The sequence below is a fragment of the Giraffa tippelskirchi genome, chromosome 1 (genome assembly GCF_054371585.1).
Source record: "Giraffa tippelskirchi isolate mGirTip1 chromosome 1, T2T-mGirTip1v1.2.pri, whole genome shotgun sequence".
Taxonomy (NCBI): domain Eukaryota; kingdom Metazoa; phylum Chordata; class Mammalia; order Artiodactyla; family Giraffidae; genus Giraffa; species Giraffa tippelskirchi.
The window spans coordinates 206,568,440-206,585,391 of NC_137275.1; the positions used below are offsets into that span (position 1 = coordinate 206,568,440).

A 16,952-nucleotide genomic window follows, 5' to 3' on the forward strand; every position below is an offset into this window, starting at 1 on the left:
ATGATCTCTAATCTAGCACCTCTCTGAGGAAAGGTTTATTAGCCCCACTTTCTGGACAAGGGAACTCTGGCTCAGAGAGATTAAGTAACTTGCCTTAAGTCACAGGAAAGGTACATGGAGTACCTGTCTCACTCCAAGTCAGGGACAGCTGCTTACGTTTTGGTGACCTCAAACTGCAGAGATTCGCTCTCTCCCTCTCCTCCTCCCAGCTTTTTGTAACCTTGGACATTAAATCTGCATTAATCAGGGAAGAATGACTTGCGTTTGCAGACCATGGTGGCCCTGATCTGCTGAGCATAGCTTCACGTGAACAGCAGACTGGCCAGGCATGTCAGAGGTGCATGAATTCATCTGCCCGAGTGGTGCCACCTGCTGCTGCTCCATGGCATCAGCATTTGGCCACCTCCTCGGTCTGATGTGCAACTGAAGCTCAAAGTTCAGGAAAGCAAGAGTGACGCTTACTGGATCTTAAAGAACCAGCAACTCCTGAGCAACACAGACTGCTTACAGTTTTTTTAAGTCTCTTAACTCAGTAAAAGATTAAAATTGAGATGTCATGATATGTGAACTTGGAGGCTGTGGAGCATTGTGGAATTTCCCAATCTTGTTAGTCCTCAGTTTCACCATCTGTAAAATGAGCCGGTAATGTCTCCATCAGAAACTGATTATGAAGATGAATGAAATAGCATACAACAAGGAATTTAGTACAGTTATTTCACTAAATAACTGGATCTGAATGCATAATTCTGATTTAGAGGCCTCTGACTGCAGACTTTTCTCATAGGCAATAATAAGATGGCATCATTCCAGATCATTACTTTCAAAACCTCCAACAACTGCCTAATTTCTTTCACTCTTTGCCCCACTCTGGATACTTCTAGCCTGAATAGGACTTTACATGAGTTAAATGAGTTCATGCATAGTATGAGGTCTGGGTCTACAAACTTGCATGTGCAAATAAATGTGTTTCTCAGGCTATACTCACTGTAGGATTAGTAATGTTACGGAAAAAGAACTTTTGTAAAATGGGGCCAAATCTTCATAATGCAAAGAAGAACCGGGGATGGATCAACATGATCCTTTTTTAAATTTGTCTCTGCCAGGTGTTAGTTGCAGCATGAGAGAAATTTAGCTGCGGCACTTGAACTCTTAAGTGCAGCATGTGGGATCCAGTTCCCTGACCAGGGATCAAACCTGGGCCCTTGCATTGGGAGTAAGAAGTCCTAGTCACTGGACCGCCAGGGAAGTCCCTCAACATATTTTAAAACATCTTTCCTAATTTGTACGACAGACATTTCCTTATGTATTACAACCTGCTTTGGTGGCTGAGATGGTTTCAGGACCCTGAAAGCAGCAGTCACTATTTTGGTTACAGTGACAGGGCTAGTGTTACCTCAGCATAGTTCACAAAATTGTTATTGAGGTTCTGGGTGAATAGCACTTTGTTCACTATAGGGACTTTTTGTAGAGGATACACTTTTGTAGCAAATATAAAATGAATAAGACTGGCCTGTTCTCAAGAAACTTATAATCTAAGAGGTGGGAGGAGCGGGTTGAGGTCAGAATCAAATCAAGCCAAGTAGTAAGAAAATGTATACGAAAGTATCAAGAGATAGTTGTAGTGGTGGCTGTTACCGCAGTGTTCATGAAAGACTCTATAAAATACACGAATGAAAAGCCTAGACGTTCTGGACTTTTACAAGTCATGTTCCATATTAATTGATTCAGCCCATCAGACTGTAGAACCTATGTGGGTTGGGGCAGTGACACCTTGCCGCTGTCTTCCCAGCAATCAGCACCATGCCTAAAGCACAGTAGGCACACACTCAATGTTTGTGAATAAATGAATTAATAAATATATGAATCCTTTTCTATCAATGTCAGAAAAGTCTAGAGTAACTGTCCTATAATTCCTATCTCTGAGAACTTTAAGGGGTAGAACATGACCATTACTTTCTTCTAGAACTATATTAGATTCTGAAAGTTCTTCTATCATTGTTTACTGGAATTTCACAGGCAACCAGGCTGTAGCTCCCCTTAAACGGTACACATGAACCACAGCCCTGTCTCCCCTTTTAAAAAATTGCAGTAAAACACACATAATATAAATGATAACATCTTAACCATTTTTAAGTGTTCCGCAGCTGGGAAAGATTGAGGGCAGGAGGAGAAGGGGATGACAGAGGATGAGATGGCTGGATGGCATCACCGACTCAATGGACATGGATTTGGAGGGACTCCAGGAGTTGGTGATGGACAGGGAGGCCTGGCGTGCTGCGGTTCATGGGGTCACAAAGAGTCAGACACTACTGAGCACTGAGCTGAACTGAACTGAACTGAGTGCTCATTAGTGTTCCATACATTCACACTGCTGTGTACCCAATCTATAGAACTCTTCTCATCTTACAAAACTAATACTTTGTATCCGTTAGACAACCATTCTCCACTTCTCCCTCTACAGCGCCTGGAAACTATCTTTCTACCTCCTGGCTCTGAATTTGACTAGTCTAGGTATCTTATACAAGTGGACTGATTTAGTTTTGTATTTTTGTGACTGGCTTATTCACTTAGCATAATACCCTCAAGTTTCATCCATGGTGTAGCACATGTCAGATTTTCCTTCTTTTTAAAGGCTGCATAGGACATCCCTGGTGGTTCAGTGGTTGAGAGTCTGCCTGCCAATGCAGAGGATATGGGTTCAATCCCTGCTCCAGTAAGATTCCACATACCGCAAGGCAACTAACTCCGTGCTCCACAACTACTGAACCCACGCGCCACAACTACTGAAGACCTGATGCTCTAGAGTCCATGCTCTGTGACAAGAGGAGCCACCGCAAAGAGAAGCCCAAAAACTGCAATGAGAAAGTAGCCCCTGCTCTCTGCAATTAGAGAAAGCCTGCACACAGTAATGAAAACCCAACACAGCCAAAAAAAATTGTTTTTTAATTTTTAAGGCTGCATAATATTCCAGTGTGTGTATACATATCATATAACACATTTATAGATACAGATTATAGATATAGACATAGTTAAGTATTGATATCACATTTTGCTCTTCTATTCATTGGTCTCTGGACACTTGGGCTGCTTTCACCTTTTGGCTATTTTGAATAATGCTGCTATAAAAATGGGTGTGCACATATCTAAGATTGTCTTCAATTCTTTTATGATCCTTTACTAATGTAACAACTTAATTGAAAGAGAATTCACATGCCATACAATTCACCTGTTTAAAGTGTACAATCCAATGATATTTGGTATATTCACAGAGTATTACAGGTCAGCTTGCGAGAGACATGTAGTAGGTTTTCAAAAAGCTCAGAATCTGAGGGTATAAACTTATAGCACCAGAATGAAGCCCAGGGCCAAGAGCCCTTGGGTGCAGCAGATGTGGGGATGGAAGAGTAACGGATCATCTTTCATTTTCTCATGGTGAATTTTTTCTGTATCATTATCATGCTTGAACTATGTGTATTTTAGGAAGACTGGAGTGCCTGTGTGTGTTCATATATCCCAGATGAATAAGTTTAAAGCAATCCAAATCCTAGGGTTTAGAATACCACTACCTTGAGACTAGAGAGTAAAGTTCAAACTGAAATATGATTTTTAAAAAAAGTTTCAGTTTTCTTGTCTGAAGAAGAGTGTGCAGTTAGGATGCTGTAGAGGCAGAGTGAGTTGGAAAGAATGGGCTGGGGAATTTCAGAACTGCTGAGTAACCAGTACTTACCTGACAGGAAAGTTACTCTGTGGTCAGCAGTGACCACCACCGTTACTTTTTCCCAGTCCCCCATGGTGGGTTGTTTACTGCTTTGTCAGTGTTTTCTCTTGGTCTTTTGCTCAATCATCTCAAAGTCCATTTTTTCTCTCACTATCTAATCAGAATTATCAGTTACTTATGTCATTTATGACCTCCAGCTTAGTATTTTTTTCACCCTTCCTTATCTCTTTCGTAAAACTACCCGATGGTCTAACTGTGCCCCTGACTAGCCATGGGACTGAAGGAAGTCACATTCTCCCAGTCTCCCTTCCCTGATGTGTAAAGTGGATCTAGTGATACTATCCCTGTCTACCAACTTTACTGTTTTGTTGCACTGATTGAACAATAACATCTAAATAAGTGCTTGGAATATCATAAAGCCTAATAGAATTACAAAGGGTAGCAAATCATGGAAGCAGACATTACACTGCTCTGCAGCATGTACACACATACACACACATACACACTGGGGAACCAGAAAACAAGGTTCTGGCCTTTGCTTTACCCTGAATAGATGAATAACATGGCCCAAGAAAGGGCCCAGGCATTTGCTGAGCATTTACTTCTTACAGGACCTTTTCTAGGCACTTCAGGTAGAACACTTCATTTAATCCCCACTACATCCATCGCCAGGGTAGGCAGCGTTTTTAGAGAAGGGAGTTGATCCTGTCTCTGGCTAAAGAGTTATTACACCATTAGTAAAGCATCAGGGAAAGGACTGAGATATAGACCTGTGACTCTAAAGTCATCCTGGGACCTTGAGCTCATGATCTGTACAGTGAAGGAGGGGATTGCTTCTGGCTCTAATATTCTGAGGTCTTGTCCCCTGAAATTGCATGTGTTTTACACACAAAGTTGTCCTAAAACAAAGGAAATGGTTTTAAACATCAATATGAGAAACTTGAATAAGACCATAGAAAGTTTTCTTTGGGGAAGTATTGTTGAAATGGGTTATTTATTGACTAGAGTTTCTCAAAATACCAGTATGTATGAAAGAAACTGGTTGGTTCCAATCCTTTATCTCTTATTCCCTACTCTTTGGGTTTGTTTTATGCTACCTCAGCACTCTTTCGGAATGAAAAGTCCCAGGCTGACCAGATCCAGAATCACATTTTCCATGAAAGCTGAACAAAAGGCCCAGACACCGTGGGGCAGGCAGCCAACCAGCATATGCAGACGGCAGGCCAGTCAGTGGCTTAGCGGCCACCTCAGTGCCACCTACCCTCTCACAGAAAAGAAGAAGAGGGTCACTGAGCCTCCCAGGTAATAAATCTAGTCACTTAGAAGCTCAACATTCTGCCTTTCTGAAGGTCCAGTCATACATTTTCTTGGCGAGTCACTATAATTTAGTCATTATGAATTTGAACTCTGAAGTCAGCTAGAACCTGCACTGAATTTCACAGCTTCCCGGCTGTGTTACTTTGGGCAAGTTCTCTAACTTTGCTGAGCCTTGGTTCCCTCAGCAGCAAAAGGATAATAAAACTTAGCCTACAACATTGCTGGAGGATTGGATTGAATAATGAACAAAAGGAGCTAAGTATAATGCCTAACAAAAATTAAGTACTGGATAAATAGCAGATATTGCTGTCAGCATAATCATTCTTTCTCCTCCCCACATTCTCCAAATTCCCTTCTCTCTTTCTATCACCAAAGAGGAGTTGTTCCAAAATTTTTGCTCCCACAGCACTCAATCTCATCATCTCCTGTGCCTTTCATCCTGAATTCTTCCATCTCACTCTCACTCTCACAAGCTTTCTCCATTTACTATGCAGAAAAATTAAGCTGGATGCTGAGTCCATCTCAACAGTTGCATACCTACACCCAAGAAGAGGTGCCCTCTCAGAAAGTGGTGGAGAGCTGCAGATGAGGAATAACTTTTTTCACCCATTATGCAATGGAAAGAAGAATGACTTATCCATTGGAAAAGATGGAGAGAGGTTGAAACAGGTGAGAGGACACTGAAGAAAATGGCAACATTATGTGTGGAAAGTATAAAGGGGAATGAAGCAGACAAGACAAAAAGAGAAGGCTATGCACCCAGGCTTCCAGACTTAGAAGCAGGCTGGGTGGCAGGAAGGGTCCACCCTACCAGGCAGGCAGACAAGCTGACTTCATTAGCACTCCTGTGCTGCACCATTCACCATACATGACTGGCCTGCCTCGTGGCCACTGCATGCCTGTCCTCTGTGGCACAGCTGACTCTTAAACATGCTAGGACCCACTTGGCTGTCAGTTGGAGGTGTAAATAATAGGCTGGAACATGTTGTCTCTCCGGCAGGGAGCCCAGGGAGGTCCTCATCCAGTGACTGGCACCCCAGCAGAGGAGGCTGCATGCCGAATGATCATGACCAGGCAGTGGATGCCCTGGTTTCCTTGTAGGGGGGAATAAGGGGAGTATTCACCCTTTTTAAAATCTGTTTCCTGCCCTGGGCCTACACTCTTCTGTCTCTCATTTTATTGCCTCTCCTTTGGTCATTTGCCAAGTGAGAACAGAGATCTTTGATCCCAGGGAGGACTGTTAAAGCTGTCACATAAAAAACTAGGAAGAAAAAAGGCAGTCACTTATTACAAATAATTATATCCTAGAATGTCAAGGTTAGAGAAAACACAAATTACCTCCTGCTAGTGCTCCTGTTCACATGTGTGTAGGTAAAGTTACCATTTTCCCCATGTCCTTTCCCCATGCCCTAACACTAAGGCACTTGTCTCTAGGGTCTTTTTTCCCTTATAAGTTCTCCCATATCCATCTCAGACCTAAGAGGTTAGCTGCCTATAGTGGTTCTGCAAAAGAGAAGGTCCCTTTTGGATGTAGTAGGAAAAAGAAAGCAAGACCACAAATAGATATATATAACTCAGATCTCAGCTCTGTGCACCTTTTTTTTCTTTTTGGTGGTGGTGGTGACGGGGGTGGGGTTTGTACTGCCCAGCATGCAGGACTAGTTCCCCAACCAGGGACTGAACTCTTGCCCCATACACTGGAAACACAGAGTTTTAACCATTGGCTGCCAGGGAAGTCCTTCTCTTTGCCTTTTTAGATCCACACATGCTTGGCTCAAACCTCCATTCTACAACTTCCAAAAAGCCCAATGCCTTCTTCTAATTTGAGGAAATTTCCCAGGGGAGCTCTTGGAAATTATTAAGCTCACTCTGGCTCATAGCTTCTCCTTTCACTGATAGTTCAGCCAAGCACAGAAGTCATTCTTCCAGCCCCAGGGCACCAGTTCTGTCCAAGCCTTGGTGCCCCGGATGGGAAATTCCACTCCTTCGTCAGACTCCCATAAAAACGCAAAAAAAAAAAAGACACAAAGTTCACACACACAAAGTTCTTTGGTAATGTTAAAAGATAAACTGAGGAATATTAAAAATGTGGGCATTTACTTGAGCAATGCTAACTGATTAGAAGCGCTCTGTAGAAGGAAGCTGGGGAACCGCTTTTATAGGGAACAGGTGGAAGCCAAGTAAGTTGTCTCATGGCCTCCCTGTTGAATTCATTTAACAGCAGACATCACTAACGGTTTGTGGAAAGGTGAATTACATGGTGGCCACAGAACAATTTAAAATTAAGCATTAGACATCCCTTGTTCCAAGAGCCTTCTGAAACACCCACCAGATGTAAGAGGCTGCGGTGTCCATTCCCCCACCTCCCATGCTCCTCCTCACTTCTTCCCTCACAGACTGCCCTTGTAAGTGTGGATTGTTTGTACTCTACCAACTGAAGCAGTGCCCCCTCAGCTCACCTTGAAACATTGTATCTCCAAACAAATCCACTTGCGCTATCGACGCGCCATCCACTCGGCTAGTGAGGCGTGCTCAGGACCCTGAGACTTCCTCTTATATGGTGCAGCTTTCTTAAAGGAACCTTCCTTAAAATACCTTCCTTCACAATTTTGGGTTCTCATTTAAGGCTATTCCAAGGGTGTGTGGTGTGGGGCAAGAGACTGGCAAGCCCTTGCTGGCGAGTTCAAAGAAATGTTCTCTCTCTGAGAGAAGAACCAAAACAGCGCATGCCGATCAGAGTTGAGTCTGCGCTAAGTCTCCAGCTCTGACACAGAACTTCCGGTGCGTGTCGTGGACGTGGGAACAACGTGGGCGCCGGGTTGAGACGAGAAGCAATCTTTGCGTGGTCCTGTTCTTCCCTCCTCCCCCGCCGCCCTTCTTCCCTGTGACTGTGCCAGTGAAACAGAATCAGAAAACACCAGGGAAGAATTAACAAAGGACAAGCGTGCCTTTAGATCTGGATGATGTAATTGCATTTTCTTGAGCTAGACGTGACCAGATGAGATGGTGATTCCGGGAGCTAATCAGGCCAGGAAGAAAATTAAGGGAAGATAATGGATGATTCTGAACCTTAAGTTAGTTTTTTTTTTTTTTTTTTATAGACTTCCACCTCCTTTAAACTGGGTGTAAAAATCTGCCCACACAGGGTTGACCTTCCTCCACATTTGCCTGTTAAACCCAGGAAGAGCAGTATTTTAAGTTAGGTATGTATCAATGAAATTTTTCTCTTGGCCAAGTAGGGAGTCTAGCCAAGATTAGAACTACATATCCATTAACATACAGACTGCACTCCAGGCACCTATTTCAGGGGCTTCCCAGGTGGTGCTAGTGGTAAAGAACTTGCCTGTCAATGCAAAAGAGGTTAAGAGTTCTATCCCTGGGTAAGGAAGATCCCCTGGAGGAGGGTATAGCAACCCACTCTGAATAGTAGGGTGGGCTACAGTGCATGGGGTTGCAAAGAGGATAAAGCAAGTTTGCATACTTGCATCCATTTAAAATGAATAAAACAGTTTTTGTATTTGCTTCCATACCTGTGGTTATAGGCTTAGTAAAGATTGGGCTATTTAGGCCCACAGATTCCTTAACTTTCACCAGGACCAATGCCAGAGGATGGGAGGGGCTGTGCTTCACATTCAAGAAAGACTTCAAATTTCCTTTACATGTTATCTCCACATGAGTTACACAACAGTTATTTCTTTGCATATGTGTTCAAAACATTAATTTGCTGAATGTATACATTCAAATTATTCCACAGATTTGGTAACTCTAGCTTTGCCATTTCTACATTTTCAGTATATTTACTGGAACCTTAAAATTATGGAATAGCCTGGGTCTCTCTTGGCCACTGAGAGACAATATCCTACACCTACCTTGATTGTTTATATACACAATAAAGGGGTATAAACCTGGACTCAAATCCCCTAATTATTTATCAAAAGATCACCTGAAAGAAATATTAGGAAGAGATTCTTTGATGAATATGTAGTCTCTCTTGTTTGATGATATCAGAGGTACATTGCACACCCAGTCCTACACCTTTGCTTCTGGAGTTGTTCTGGGTAAATAGCGTTAGTGTGCTTTCCATGTTTTGCCATGTGACTTGCCTGAGGGCCATCATCAAAAATAGTTCTATGTAACTCACTCTCTGGTTATCGTCCAATAAAATCTCATCACAGACTGTGTTCATTATGAAGTTCAGACAGAAATTCTTGTCTGATCTGAGACTTAAGAATATTTAGTTCTTCTGAGTAATGAGTTTAATTTTATCTTATAATATTCTGAAGTTGCTTAACTAGCCAGGTTTCTGTTTCTCATTGTTAGTTCATCCACAGACACATTTTTGATCTACCCATACAAAGTGGTAGACCACTGTGGTTAGTTAAATCTAATTTGTTTACTACTTCTTTTCAGTTTTATCTCTGGGCTTTTGTTTTTGGTGTTTTTTTGTTTGTTTAATTTTGGTTTTTAATGTTTTAGTTCTTAATCCAGGTGTAATTTATTTTTGTGAATGGCATGAGGCAGGGATGTAAATGTATTTTTCCCCAAATAGTAAATTGTGAGCCGTGCATGTTCTTAAATTGCAAATAACAGATTCTACTTGTCTTAACTTGAGTTGCAATAACAATAGCATAGGTTGAATAGCTTAAATAGCAACAAACATTTTTCTCACAGTTCTGGAGGCTGAGAAGTCTAAGATAAAGGTAGATCCAGGCAGATCCAAGGTCTGCAGAGGACTCACTTCCTGGTTTGCCGATGAGTATCTTCTCATTGCATTCTGACATGACAGACAGCAGAAAGGTGAAACAAGCTCTCTCCTGTCTTTTTATAAAGGCATTGATCCTATTCACTGAAGGCTCTACCCTTAAGACCTAATCACCTCCCAGGATCCCCACCTACTAAGACTGTCACATTGAAGGTTAGGATTTCAACATTTGGATTTTGGGTAATTCGCAGACCTCTGAGACGGCCAGAGAACTAGACTTTGTAGGCCACACAGCCTAGAACAAGACAAGCGTGGTCAATACATCCAGAAGAAATACCTGACCACACCACAGGATAGTTCTGGCAAAAAACAAAACCAAACAAAAAAACAAGCAAACGAAAAACTTAAAAAAAAAGATTCAGTGGGATACTTGCAACTCTGACATGGTGCTCTGAAAGAGCAAACTTTTTTGATACCACACCTGCCAGACGGGTCTCTCTGAATATGCCCCCTTCTACATCATGGCTCCCTTCTACCCCAGATGTCAGCGGTGGGAGGAGTTATAGAATCGAAGTCATATGCCTGATTTATGGATTCTTTCGGAAAAGCAGGACTTGCTTTCGTTGTGAGACATAATTAGAATGTCAGAAGGGTATTCAAAAGATATCAGGCAGACATAATGCAGAGTTCCACTACATTAATCAGTTATCTCAATACTGTCTCTAAAACAATTCAGCATTGTTTTGAAATACTGCCCATAAAACATTGATTAATACATAAATTGTAGATGCATCCACAGCATTAACACACACACAAATGTATTATGCTTTCTATTTTTCCATTGATGTATTTTTGTTTATTTTGTACTATTCAACACTGTTTTAATTATTATAGCTTTTGATACATTTAAATATCTAAAAGAATATGTCCCTACAATCTTCAAAGATTGCTTGCCTCTTCGTACCTTTTAATTTTCCAAACTTTAGACTGGTTTCATGAAATCCTCAATTTGGCATCCTGATTGCAATTATACTAACATTATAAACAAATAGGGAAGTAATTGGTGGTTGTTAAAGTTTGCCATAAAGAAAAGCAATATGCCACTCCATTTACACCTTAATTTTTGTAATTCACTAAATCTTTGAAGTTCTTTTGATAATTGCACCTTTGCATTTCTTGCTCAGTTTATCCTAGGAATTTTCATTGTTGTTTCTATCAGTGGAACATTTTTTGTTATATTTTAACTTATTAATGGTGTTAGAAAACCTATATATTATAGAAAAGTTTTCTTTAGTAACTCACCTCCTTTTTGACATCCATAACCAGTTCTAATTGTTTTTCAGTTGATTATTTTTCCTTGAAAAAAATCTAAAATAAGAGAAATTATATTGTGTAGAAATAATGAACAATTGTTATATTCATTTTCAGCTTCTTACTTTTACATTGGTTCTGACTTACAGAAAAAGGCTGAAATTTTGTGGTAATAGTGTGCTTCTTATTATTTTTCATGGTAAAGTTATCAGTGTTTCATTAAGTGTAATATTGCTTTTTTAGTTTGAGATATGAGATATTCATTCTTTAGAAAATTATTTATCTTAATCTGCATTAAAATGATAAAGAGAGAAAAACAAATATTGTAAATTAACACATATATATGGAATCTAGAAAATGGTATGGATGAACCTATTTGCAGGGCAGGAACAGAGATGCAGAAGTAGAGAATGGACTCATGGACATAACGGGAGAAGGAGAAGATGGGGCCAATTCAGAGACTAGCACTGCCGCGCTGCACACTGCTATGTATGACATGATAGCTAGTGGGAAGCTGCTGTATAACACAGAGAGCCCAACCTGGCTGCTCTGGGAGGGAGGGAAGACTCAAGAGGGAGGTAAATATATATAGTTGTGACTGATTCACCTTGTTGTAGGGCAGAAACTAACACAACATGGTAAAGCAAGTATCCTCTGAATTTAAAAAATGATAAAGAACACTGAAGCAGATGCTTTCAGCAGCTTCTGGCCACAGGGCATCTGCAGGAGGTGCTGCCTGGGATGGATTAGTGACAAAGCTGTCATAGGCAACTTTGCCCGAGTGGGCACGGAGAGCAGGGCCAGGTCTTGATTTTGTGGTGGTAGAGGCTGTCTCTGGGCCTGGCGGAATCGGGGCGAAGGGACAATAAAGAGGGGGCAAAGCGTGCAGAGATCCGTCGTTCCACAGGGAGCGCGTCCTGGAGCCCGCGCAAAGCTGCCCGAGCGGCCACGAGGCGGCGCACGAGGATGCGGTGGCCCAGGCGGCGGCCCAGGATGGGGTGTTGGATTTCAGAGGCGGCAAGCGCCACCACTTGCAGGACATCAGCAAATGGAGCCACTTGCCTATTTGGCCTTGGGATCGAACGCATGTGCCCTTCTCAAGAGCAGAAATCATTTTCTTAATCAAGTCTCAGATGGATGTGCAAGAAAAAAGGATGAGTAACCATGTAATCCATGTGTCTCCAGGCAGCTTCCTAAAAAGTATAGTTCATGAAAGTGAGTTTTAGTCACTCAGTCGTGTCCTACTGGGGTAACCATAATTCTAGGCACCAGCACAGTCAGCTGAATTAACCTTAGAAGTGCAATAAAATGTGTGACTATAGCAGAATATTACAGGTAAAGAACAGAAGCTGGGAGAGATTCTTGGATATAGATATAAAATAGATACAGATAAAAATATAGATATGTACCATCTCACACTTCCAGAATAAACTGAAGATATGCAGGCACTTTTGAGTAATAGAAGAGTAGGGCTGTGTGGATGTGATCAATTATCTAATAAGACATTAACAAAAGAAATGGAAAACCCCTTTGTACAAGTAAGATACAGAAGTGCCTCTGCACCATCTCCACCCCCATCTGATAGAAGGAAATTAAAAATCCTTTCCTGAAATAAGATAATTTCATTTTAGGCTCCAAGTTTTTTTCCACACATGATGTTTCAAATAAAATATCTAACACACCTTAAAAGATAAGCAGACAAGTGAACTGAAAATATTTTAATTAAATAATGGAAATAATTTATATTAAAGATTTTCAGAGGCAATTGAAGTAGCACATTTTTTTACCTGAAGTACTTACATTAGAATAGCAGAAAGACTGAGCTAAAGTTAAAAAAAAAAGAAGAAGAAATCAGAATAAATCTAAAGAAAGGCTATGAGTAGAAACAAATAAAACAAATGACTTCCCTGATAGCTCAGACAGTAAAGAATCTGCCTGCAACCCAGGAGACCCAGGTTCAATCCCTGGGTCAGGAAGATCCCCTTGAGAGGGGAGTCGCAACCCACTCCAGTATTCTTGCCTGGAGAAGTCCATGGACTGAGGAGCCTGGTGGGCTACAGTCCATGGCATCCCAAAGAGTTGGACACAACTGAGTGACTAACGCAGAAACAAATGAAACAAGATAAGTTTATTCTTTGAAAAGACAAATGACAGACCTTCTGCCAAGATGATTTATTTTGCCTTCTCCTTGTCTTCATCAAGGTTAAGAATTTTCAAAAGGGTATGAAAAAGACAACAAGGATAAAGGGTATGAAAAAGACAACAAGGATATCAAGAAACTTCTGGCCCACATATTTGAAAACCTAACTAAAATGGACAATTACTGGAATGATATCAAAATTGACTCAAGAAGAAATAGACCAACACAATTCTGTAAAGCAATTATTCTTGAATTAAAAATAAATAAATTTAAAACTTAAAAAAGAAGAAATAGAAAAACCGTTAAAGAAGTAGAAACTGAAGTTGCTCTTAGCACATGGAAAAAATTCAAGGGCCAGTTTTATTGATTTGTTTTAACCATGGAACAAATGCTTCTGATTTTACTCAATACTATTCCAAACTGCAGAAAAAGTGGACACTTCCAACTTATTTATGAGACTCACAAGAGCCTGAAAGTAAAACCTAAAAAGATAGTATGAAAGAAAAATTACAGTTAGTCTCTTTAGTGGACATATGGTGGTATGGTGTGGGTGCATGCTCAGTTGTGTTCAACTTTTTGTGACCCCATGGACTGTGGCCCACCAGGCTCCTATTTCCATAGAATTTCCCAAACAAGAATACTGGAGTGGGTTGCCATTTCCTACCCCAGGGAATCTTCCCCACCCAGGGATTAAACGGATGTCTCTGCATTGGCAGGCATGTTCTTTACCACGAGTACCACCTGGGAAGCCCTTAGTGAAAACATAGATGGAAAAATTCTAAAGCATATCTTAGTCAGTTGAATACAGTAACTTATAAAAGTGACTGTGACATGGATTTATCACAGGGGTGCAAACGTACTTTATCCTAAGAAGATACAATGATATAAGTAATTACATTATCAGATTACAGGAGGGAAGTAATCATCTCATAGTGAAAAGGTGTTAGAAAAAACTGTGATTTTAATCAATAGAAGGAACTGTCTTTAACCTGATAAAAGTATTCATGGAAAACCTGTATCCTAGTTAATGGTGAAATATTAGAAGCATTTTGTTTAGGATAAGGAATAAGGCAAGGATATCTAGTATTACCACGTCTATTCAACATTGCCCTAGCCAATGAAACAAATGGTTTAAGACAAGAAAGAGAATAAAAAGTATAAAGTTTAGAAATGAAGAAACAAAATTGTTCATTATTTGTAGGTGATAAGATTATCTACCTGATGGAATAATTGTTAGAATTAATCATAGTTTAGAAAGGTTGTGTGTGTGTACTTGGTCACACAGTCATGCCAAAATCTTCGTGGCCCCATGGACTGCAGCACACCAGGCTCTTCTGCCCGTGGAATTCTGCTGGCAAGAATACTGGAGTGGGTTGCTATGCCCTCCTCCAGGGGATCTTCCTAACCCAGGGATCATACCTGTGTCTCTTGCATCTCCTGGATTGGCAGGCAGATTCTTTACCACTAGTGCCACCTGGGAAGCCCTCAGATACAAAATCAGTATACAAGATCAACTATCTTTTCAAATACATCACAAACAGAAAATATATCTTTTAAAAAATAATTTTGAAAAGCATCAAATAATATAAAATAGAAATAAACCCAACAAATAGGTAAGATCTCTATGGGAAAGTTAGAAAATTTTATAAATTAAAATGTTAAAACTTAAATATAATTCAAAATTTAGTTTCTTAGCTACTCTAATCTCATTTTAAGTGCTTAATAGCCACATGTGACTAGTGGCTACAATACTGGGCCTTATGGTTATAAAAAACTAAGCAAGTTTTAGTAGTTTGTTGCAGAGAGAAGTATGATGTAGTGCTCAATATGACCTTCAAGCCTAAAAAATATATTATATATAATTATATTTAGAATTCTGTGAGGAAAAAGTACAATAATCATGTTCTGAGCAATTACATGTATTTTTCTTTAAAGAATAATGTGTGCGTGAATGAGTGCTTAGTCATGTCCAACTCTTTGCAACCCCTAAGGACTGTATCCTGCCAGGCACCTCTATTCATAGAATTATCTAGGCAAGAATTATCTGGAGGGGTTTGCCATTTCCTCCTCCAGGGGATCTTCCACACTCATGGATCAAACCCCTATCTCTTGTGTTGCCTGCATTGGCAGGCAGATTCTTTACCACTGAGCCACCTGGAAAGCTTTAAAGAACGATAGTGAATATTTAATCATTATAGTATTTCAGATCCCTTTGTATGTATAAGCCAGGGTCCTATCAAGGTCACAAAACCAAAAGCTATTAAAAATAATTCAGATTTATTCATGTTTCTCAAGGGACATTAATGAAGATCAGGCTTATAACTACAGCAACACTTCTTTAAATATCCTTTTTTTTTATCTTATACCCATGAGCTTTAGAGTCACTGTTGCAAACTCTCCATCTTCACTCTCCTCCGAAGCTCTCCCACACACCTCTCGAGACAGAAACTTCTCTGTCCCCCTTCCCTTGGGTGTGTGCGCTCAGCTGTTCAGCTGTGTCCAACTGGTTGCAACTCCATGGACAGTAACTTGCCAGGTTCTTTGTCCATGGACTCTTCCTTGTGCCTCTCCACATTTCTTCCCCACAGGAAACAGAAGTCAGAGCTTCTGTTCTTGATCACCAGCTACAGAACCCTAGAAAATGGCTGGAGGACATAGGGGCTTTTTGCCTCTGTTTCTCGGTAATTCTTTACAGAAAGACATTTAGAGTGCTCTGAAAAATGTGGCTGTTTTCACAGTCTGGCTGGTTTTCTCAAAAAGTCCTCATGGAGAGTTCTTTAAGAATAAATGTTCAACTTTATTATTGGACTGAAATTTTCTTGGTTATGCTGTAGAATCATCAAGTACAATGATGTAATATATTGCCCTTAGGAAGGGCACTCACACTTAGTATGAGACTGGGGGAGGGCGTTGCATATATATGTCATGTTATTATTATATGTCCTCATAAGCGAATACACTTGCCTTCTTGATGTACACATTTATCTTATGATTCTGGTTAAAATGTCTCATTCTGAGAGACAAATCTGTCCTGAGTCTGTAAACAAAATCCAGTTTCTGATCCTGAGGGGTTGTGGTTCAAACATATGCTCGGAGAAATTTACTCTGTGAGGTAAATTACTCTGTGAGGTAGTCTTGTTCCCTTAATCCCTGTGATAAACCCAGACATACCCATCTAGCTGAAAAAGTGCTTCTAAATAGTATTATCTGTAGAGTTGTGCATTTTGCTTTTCTCATGTACCATTGCATCTTGAGCATTTTCCGATAACATTGAATATTCTTTGAGAACACAATTTTAATGGGTGTTTGATTTTCCAGAATATAGATATATCTTTATTTATGTAATCAATTTTTCTGCTTTGGAAATCTGGGTTGTTTCTAATTCATTTGCCATAATTATAAAAAGAGATGCAGTGAATATCTTCATACTTAAAAGTTTTTTTATACATTTCTGTTATTTCCTTAAGATAAATTCCTAGGACTGGAAATATTAGACTCAAACTGGATGAATACTGTGGTCAACTTCACATTGTTTCCAATACCCACTTTCCCCTTCTTTTAAAATAATAGAGTATTAGCTGAGTAAAAGGCTGCTTGGCTAAAGATATTTCCCAGTCAGCCTCATAGCTAGATGTGGCTGTATGACTAAGTTCTGGCTGATGGGATTTGAATTGAGTGATGAAGGCTCATAAAAGAATTGTGCTTCCAGGACTTTCCTGGTGGTCCAGTGGCTAAGATTCCACACGCCCAATGCAGGGGGCTCA

The 16,952-nt window shown here is 40.3% G+C and overlaps 1 protein-coding gene across 6 annotated transcripts in view; it reads right to left on the reverse strand.

The window, feature by feature from the left end:
- The window catches only part of ALDOB (aldolase, fructose-bisphosphate B), a 39,047-nt gene that overhangs the window by 15,173 nt on the left and 6,922 nt on the right, over positions 1-16,952 (reverse strand). The window contains exons 2-4 of one of the 6 annotated variants that reach the window (XM_081573563.1): positions 14,608-14,662; positions 11,040-11,105; positions 9,705-9,809 (exon numbers count right to left, since the gene is read on the reverse strand). The exons of 1 other annotated variant lie outside the window; for it this stretch is intronic. Coding sequence is in view for 1 of the 5 variants with exons in the window: in XM_081573567.1 (XP_081429693.1) it covers positions 94-116 (23 nt within the window). In the remaining 4 variants the exon portion in view is untranslated. Of the gene's footprint in view, positions 1-93; positions 221-7,494; positions 7,924-9,704; positions 12,783-14,607; positions 14,663-16,952 lie in introns of those variants that run through there. 4 more of the 6 variants (XM_081573545.1, XM_081573567.1, XM_081573572.1 and 1 more) reach the window with 4 other exon arrangements.